At 40.4% G+C, this 8,433-nt stretch overlaps 1 protein-coding gene across 1 annotated transcript in view; it reads right to left on the bottom strand.

Annotated features, from left to right (window-relative positions):
• Positions 1-263: 263 nt before the first annotated feature.
• The window catches only part of WARS2 (tryptophanyl tRNA synthetase 2, mitochondrial), an 84,594-nt gene continuing 76,424 nt past the window's right edge, over positions 264-8,433 (bottom strand). Inside the window, exons 4-6 of the mRNA XM_054042499.1 lie at positions 7,208-7,293; positions 3,925-4,043; positions 264-2,241 (exon numbers count right to left, since the gene is read on the bottom strand). Coding sequence (XP_053898474.1) covers positions 1,793-2,241; positions 3,925-4,043; positions 7,208-7,293 — 654 coding nt within the window. The 3' untranslated portion in view covers positions 264-1,792. The remainder of the gene's footprint in view (positions 2,242-3,924; positions 4,044-7,207; positions 7,294-8,433) is intronic.

Genomic DNA, 8,433 nt, shown 5'->3' with positions numbered 1-8,433 from the left:
CCAATGTTCAATACCTTGCACTTGTTTTCTAACTGACATCATTGTGTCCATTCATATACCTCCTCTAGTCTTGACTAGCTTTAGTAATTGTCTTACCTGAAAATTCTGATCTCATTCTTCTCTTTCTACAGATCCGTTATATATAAACCCAGGTCTTAGCTTGGATGGTAGGGACATCCAATTGTGAATTTCTTGCTTTGCAATATACAGGAGCTAAAGATTCTGAGTCAGTGAACACTCATCACTTCACTCCAACCAGTAAACAAATTCATCAGTTTTTTATTTGTCTGTATTACACAGAAAAAAGATCAGTTCATGTTGATTCAGGAGTATAAAGTTGCCCTAGTTTCTTGATATAACTTCCACCTTTTCCAACTCAGGAGAAAGAAACAGTGAAGACATGTTTCAGACACTTGCATTTTCCTCTTTGCAGTACCTGCCATGATTGTGGTACTATAAACTTAGTTTAAGTTTTAATACAGTGGTTTCAAATGTGAGGCATCAACGCACTGATGCAGTGAAATTCTCCACAACAGTACAATAATTGCTTTTGCACTGCTTTAAGCACTTCTCTACCCTCTCCATTCCATTCCCTTTAGAAGAGTTTATTCCTTTTTGCCAATTTCTCCCTTTCCTTCTGCTCCTCAGCAGCAGCTCACTCATTCCGGGCTCTCTCACTGGGGCTTGGGAGGAATAAGATCTGTGGCAGCTGAGTGCAGCTCTCATTACTAGGCCTATTCATTTTAAGAAAAATACTTTGATCATAACCATGGCTTTGTAGTCAGGTAGTCACTTACACAAGCAGTTTTTGTCAATTTTACAGCCAGTTCTCTGGTTTCCCAGCCTAAAGTCATTTCCCTGCAGGACAGAGATTCTAAAATGAATCCTGTAGTTGGTGCTGGACTGACAGTGCTCGAGCCTTTACTTCTCTACAGAATAGCTGCAGAATGGACAGCTGCAGAGCAAGTTTCCCAACACAGACAGTCCCCTGCCAACGGATCTTAATCCTGACCTACTAAGATGACCTAGAAGTGAGAGGGGAGTTCAGGGTAGAGAGTACAGGTTCCATTCACTCCATGAATTCTTTACTGAGACTGCCAAAAAGAAGCAGAGTTTCAACGGTCATGGTGGTTTCTGTAATATGGACATTTGTATATCAGGAAATGGACTAACAGCCCAACTTATTTCATACAGACTAGCTGTCATTACCAAACTAGGCTGCATTTGAACTTGGGATTTAGAGGTGAAAGACTCTCTTTCCCATTACCAATGTCCTGGGCATTCCAGTCTCTAGTATGTATTTTTATTCTAGTTATCCAGAAGCACATTCTGCCATCACATTCAGCACAGTGTAACTGTCATTGAAGTTTATGAAACAGTTGTCTTTCTCTGTGGGGTTGTGTGTGTAATAGGGGAGGATTTTATGAAGCTTGTGACTTCCTCTCCTGCTGGAGCAATCAGGAATGCAGCAACTCTGACATCCCAATGACCATGTCTTCTATTTCAACTTTTTATGTTGCTCTATGAAAACAGGCAGTTAATTTGGTCAGCTTCACTGTTCTGGTTTTGTGAGTTTCTTTGGAAATTGTGTGTCTGTGCCTTCCTTTGGCCATCCAGAATGGCTTGATGCTGGTCCCATTGGATGGTGTCATAATCACATGGAAAAATCATCTCTGATTGTTTTTGTCTGATTTTCCAGGACAAAGAAAATTCTCTCTCAGACTCTGAGATGGGAGATGATGAACAAGAGCTATCTCAGGAAATAAGATAATTTTAAACTATTCAGTAGGTTCTATTGAAACCCCACTAATCTCCTTATTTCTTGATACACAGGGGAAGCTAGTTCTTTGGCTTTCTCTGCTCCAGCCTGTAAAACCTTCTCCAAGTGGGATTTGTCCTCCTGGAGCCTCTTAATTTCATTCCTGATTGGTGCAAATTTCTGAATAACTGCCTCTGCCACTATCCCTTTGTAGTGAGCAGTGTCAAGACCAACACACTGGTGCACCACTTCCTTTATGCTGAGTCCTGTTACTGCAGCATGAATGGTCACTAGATTGGAGACACCAGGACGAGAGTCTGGGTCATAGGTCACCTCAGAGGTGAAGTCAGTCACAGCCTTGCGGAATTTCAGAACAATCTCCTCTGGACTGTCTGTGATGTTGAGTGTGCCTAACTTCTGAGGGTCTGACTTGGACATCTTGGCTGTTGGATCCCTGAGAGACTTTATCTTCTTTGTTGTACCTAAAACCACAAACAGATAATGGTTTTCTATTAATGCTTATTTGGCACTTTTCTTAGGTGAATACTACAACCTATAGCAGGTTGCCCTGGGTGTTTGCCCTGCTTTAACAATTACTTTCCCAAGCATTACAAAATACACTCATCCTTGATCTTCATTCTCTCCCACCAAAAGCACCCCAGCCATTCCCCTTTCCCCCCATAATCACCCAAAGAACCTGAACCTAGTTCCCCTTCTCCCCAGTTACTTATTGCCGCTGGGATGATTCCCTGCTATGGCTCTATGCTGATTTCCCTACCAATCCACCTCCTCCTTTAGGTACCTGGTATTGGCGAGGTGAGTAACCCAGGGAGCACAAACTAGAAGTGTGTGAGGGATCCCGTAACAATGGGGAGCTGGGTCAGATCAGACTCCAGAGGAGAGTCTCAAAATGACCAGCCTCCTCACCATGAGAAGCTGTCCCACACAAGAAGCCCCTGAAACTCTCCTAGAGCTCCTTAGAAATAGCTCCCTCCCAGGTGTTATCTACTCAAAAACTAGGCAGGGGGAAAACATTGCTTAATTTTTGGCAGGGTGATAGGTGCCTTAGAAATAACTGAGACACATGCATGCATGCAAGACAGGATACCAGTATTATAAAGCACTTGGCAACATTCATCTAGTTACACCACTCCATTAATTCACAGTCTATTCCCATTATTATTATTATACACAAAATGCAGTATGAGCCATTGATCTAATTACTAGAATCGCATAGCACAGAATCACAGTTGCACAGACATCACATTATTTGTTCTCAAACTGCTCACAAGACACCGCACCAAGGTTTGTAACACCCAATATTCTCATGGGTGACCTCTCATTTTTAACTGGGGCTTTAAAGTGAAAAGAGGGCTACTAACGATATCCTGGCAAAGTAATCTTTTCTAAGGGGAGAACTCCCTGCTCCTGGGGGCTGCACATTCCTCTAGATTATGAACTAATGCAAAGATACCACACTTTTTCTGTACTCAGCTGCTCATGTTTCCTGCCACATGTGCCATTTGCTCTACAGAAAGATTCAGAAATTTTTCATGGCCTCATAATGCAAAAAATGGCTGAACACATTTTCCTCAAAATCTCCTAAGCTTTAGGCTGTGACCAAGAATGGAAAGTTTAGCTCCAATGAAGAGCCTTCTTGAAATTTACAAGCATATGTCAAAGCACCTAATGAACTTTTGTGTGCTATGGTAATGAAGGTAATAAAATAGAAACTGCTTTGCAACTTCAATTACAGCATTTACTACAAGCAAACACTATAGCGTTATGCTGGTTGGTGGTCTCTTATTCAACACCTTAACGGGCATCACAAATTGCTCCTTAATTGGCACCATCGAACATATTCTCTCCTCATGAGAGGCCCATGCCTGCAAGAGCAGGGGCTGTAACCAAGCAGGATTGAAAGGCAGTAGCAGAGCATTGGGGGGTGAGGGGGGGGCAGGACTGGAATAGCAGATACTGTACACATTCCTTTCTGGGGGGTTTTCAAAGCCCCATATTCATTATATTCTATTAATCAACTTTGCCATCAGTTTGCCCCCTTTTCCACAATTGCTCCCACATAGATTTACCTTACCTGTAAGTCAAACCTCAACCCTTAATAACACACTACAATCTAGTATTTAACCACACATCTCCCTACTCACTTAAAATGGCTTTGGGCACAGGAAAGAAGTTTCCATATTTCTTGTTAAAGTGTTGTGCTATATCTCGAGCCAGTTCCAGGTGCAGGACTTGATCTTCTCCAACAGGAACATGTGTTGACCTTTTAATAAAAGACAGATACAGGAAACTCAGCAAAATTCTCTGGTTCTATTGAAACGTTACCTGAGACTGTCACAGCTCCTGCCATAGTTGAGGGCCAGACGGAGCCAAATGTTCAATCACAGCTAACTCACTCTCTTCTGGGTGAACAAGATTCCATACGGCTCCTGTCTAATACGGTTCTGCTGTGTCTGACGGGATGAAATGCAGATTCAGCAGCTAAAGAACAGCCTTTTACCAAAGTTTGAACGTAAATGGGAAATATACCAGAAAGAGTAACAATACTGGCATGTACACTTGCATTCTGCAAGCATCTCCCACTTTCTATAAGATTTCTACTACCCACTGTCTTCTATTCATTCGTGGATTTTAAGGACAGAAGGGACCGTCTGATCATCTAGTTTGATCTCTTGTATAACATAGGTCATACAAATTTATTCAATTACTGCTGTGTTGAAGCCCAATAACTTGTATTTGGCTAAAGCATATCTTCCATAATGATATCCAGTCTTGATTTGCAGACTTTAAGAGATGGAGAATCCATCACTTTCCCTGGTGTTATTTTCCAATGATTAATCGCCCTTACTGTTAATCTGTGATTTTTTAGATGAGATATAGACTTGAAATCATGTCCTCTTTTGTTTATTAAAGCTTCCACTGCACTTTCTAAAGAGTTGGTGTATGCTAAACCAAGTCCTGGCCAAATTCTAATTTACATTTTGCGTCTCTAAATACCCAGACAATTTCAATTCAATATGGTATTCTTTATTTATGATCCTAAACTACAGGGGGTCAATCTCTTCACCCCTCTACCACCAAAGAGTAATCAGGACAAGCTAAAAACTGTTACAGTAGCCCATAGGAAATCACAGTGTCTTACAACACAGAAAAAACAGTTACCTTAATCAATACACTTAAGCAGCCCAAAGGGAACATTTCCATATGCCAAAATGGTTCCAGAATCACAAAGTTATCCCACTGACCCAAAAACATATTGTGTTTCTATAAATGCCTCTGCATGACTTTCTTTCTTTCTTTCTGATTTTCTTTTGTTAGTTTTCTTGCTGTCTTTGCTCCTGCTTCTCACATGCTATTTATTTACCTTCTATTAATTTACTTTTTTTTCCTTCTCCCTAATCCTCTTTTTCCTCCTAGGTCACATCAGTTGTTTTTTGTTTCTCCCTCGCTTCCTCCCCCTACTTCATTTATTTTGTTTGTGATATTTTATTTGCTGAATCTTTTCTGCCATTTTTATGTGTCCTTATTTCTGCAGTTAGTTTTGCTTTGTACCATTTCAGTGTCTGCTTTTCCTGCTCTTCCTTCTATGACTGCTGCTCCTTTCCTAATTATCCATTTTCTCCTGCCTCTTGTCCCATTTCCTATAATTTTGAATATAAAAGATCTCTCTTGATAAATATATATCTTTTAATATATGTGCTCTCTCTCTCACACCTCCTTATTTTGTCATCTATTTTCAGTCAGCCAGGACTTAATATGCAAAAATTGAGCTAAAATGAGCACTGATAATCAAAAGTACAGAATCTTATTACACAGAGATGGGAAAGATCTAGGTAGTTCAGTCCATCCCAGGGCCCAGTGCAGAATGGTTTCTGATAGTGAAGTTGCCAGTGTTTTGTCCAGTGTTTTGTTTATTAAAATTACTTTAGTTGATGGGGCTTCTATTATTCCCCTTGGGGAACTATTCAACTATCAAACAGATCTCAGTTAAGAAGTTTTTTCTAATATTCAAATTACATTTTCCCTTTACTTTTACCCCAATATTCCTAATTATGATACATATAAACTAGCAATATCATCCCTAAGTCTTTTGACATGACTGTTTTCCCTCCCATTGACTCTATGCTTTGGATTATTTTACCCGAGATGTATTTTTCAGGCAGAAGCCTTGTTATTCCTGCCTACTCTATATTCCCAAACCCTCCATGCCCTTTTGTATCATTTCTTTGTCCTCACAGGAGTTGACGAACCCACACAACTCAATATAATCTGCAAACATGATGCACTACTTACTCTCCCTTGGAGATTCATTAATTAAGATTTTACATATTACCCGACTTAACTATGCTTCATTCACAGATGCAACCTTCCTCCACATTACTAGCTCTTGATTTCAGTCTCATGAGTCAGCCTAGGAACTAAAATCTCAGCCGTGTATGGGGAGAATAGAGTGTAGAGTGGAACCATCAAGAAGCTGGAGTGAAGTGGTATAGGAGTCAGACTGCTAGCACTGGGTAGGTGGGCAGGGAGAAGAAGAGGGATTAGGTTTACAAGAGACGTGCGGGAAGAACCAGGAAAAAAAGAATGAGTAACTGAAAGAAGGATATTGTCTACATTTCGTCAGTACAGTAAACTTCTCCTTAGGGATGTAAAAAAGAGTTAAAATGTGAAAAAAAAAATGCTACTTCATAGTTTCCCAATTTGCAGAAGACTTCTTCAAATATTGTGCCATATGGCTACATGACATCCTGATGGTGCCAGGCATTACACCTCATGTCAAAGCTGGGACCTCTGCTAATCTTACATCGAAGATAATTGACTAGTATAGAACTATGCTTCTGTAATGGGTCTCAACTTTCTCATGAAGGCAACACATGAGGTTTAGCTTCCCCTTTGTGCAGAGAACTCCTCCCCCACTGACACAGCATAATCTATGCCAGAACTTGAAAAAAATTTAAATGAATTTAATAGTGGTGTAAAGTGCCCAACTGAAAGGTCTGGACACTAAATCTCTCTAGCTTCATAACAGGTCCATCATGGGAAGTAACAACATGAATCAGCCCTGATCTTGAGGATCCACAACTAGTTTAGTCTCTGTGGCCCATTCAGTCAATCAATCCAACGCAACAGCTACATGGGCCAATTGGTGTTAGTTTTATTGGTGATTTCAGGGACATGCACTAAAGTGTTCTGAGGTGACCAACTCTTCTTAGACAATACCATCCAATGGCTTTCTAGTGGCCTGATATTTAACCACTATCAACATGAGCAAGATTTTAATCAGTGACTGAAAGACGAAAAGGTTTCATCCATTCCCAGTCCTCTCAGCTATTCACGCCCTTTGGTATTTAACATGTTGACCCAAAGAACTTTCATCTTACAGCAGTTGAACAGACATTGCCTGTGGGCTCACATTCTGTCTCTTACTTGTACAGCAGAATATCTGCAGCTTGAAGCACAGGGTATGTAAACAGACCAACGGTTCCTTCATAATTCTGGCTGGCATTCTTTACCTGTTTGCAAAAGAAAGACATAGGGAAATCATCCATTTGGCTAATGATGTCAATGTCTGATTTTGATATTTTTGGTTTTAAGTTTCAGTTAGTGAGTCTGCTTCGTTCACTGACTGTGTCATTCTAGCAAAGAAGCATTCCTAACAGAATTCGTGCTTTTTCAATGCTCAGTGCTACTTACTGCTCATGGATCCGTTATTTTCTAGAGATATTTATACATCTCGTCTCATAATATTTGTTCTGTTATTTTACTAGGGAGATATATTAGATGTGTGGGATGGTTTTTTGTTTTTGTTTGTTGGAAGACTGGTATGCAGCACTTGTTTTTATACAAAGTCCTGGTACCCTCCAGATTAACCCACCTTTTTGTAAATAGTTATCAAAGGTTCAAAAGTTCAATACCTAATTCCTTTATCACCCTAGATGCATATCATCTGGACCAGCTGGTCTGTAGATGTTCAAGTATCTAGTTTCCTGCTTTTTGTTTTAACTGTAGCTACATTTAAAAAAATCCTTAAAATCTGTCCAGACTTTCTCATATTTTCCTATATCTTTTTCCTCTCCCCGTCATCCAGATCATACTCTCCTGTCTCCATCTCCAGGCTCTTAAATACGGGGGACCTGATGCCAAGCACCTGCAGCTCCTATTTGTGGGTTTTAAAAGTCCAACCACTTATATTTAGATACCTAAATACGGCTTTACAAGTCTAACTTGAGAAACTCAGGTTTGAAAAGCTTGGCTTTAATCTAAGTTTTGCATTAACACTATTTGTTGCATTTAAATTTGAATGAGTTTATTTAATTAAGAAGAAAAAACAGGAAGGGGGAAAAAACCACCCACAAACATCTGGAGGTATTTAGCCTGCTCCAGTTGTGAACTCTGCGAACTAAACTGCTCTGGATTCTTTTTTTCTTCTCATTGTTTGTCTCTCTCCTGATTCCTTGTAAAACAGACTTTCAGGTTCGGGGCCCCTTGCCACACCCCAATACAGGTAGCACCATAGGGTCGGCCCAATCTAGGCCCCAGCCTCTTAGCCTCACCTCACCCTTGTAGGCCTTCTTACTTGGTTTATGGGTGGGGAAAAGCAAAAGTTCAAACTCAACAGAGAAGCCCCTCCTGGGGTCAGGTCAGTGACACCA

This window comes from Malaclemys terrapin, chromosome 1, assembly GCF_027887155.1.
Source record: "Malaclemys terrapin pileata isolate rMalTer1 chromosome 1, rMalTer1.hap1, whole genome shotgun sequence".
Lineage (NCBI taxonomy): Eukaryota > Metazoa > Chordata > Testudines > Emydidae > Malaclemys > Malaclemys terrapin.
This window is presented reverse-complemented; position numbering and strand designations above follow the sequence as displayed.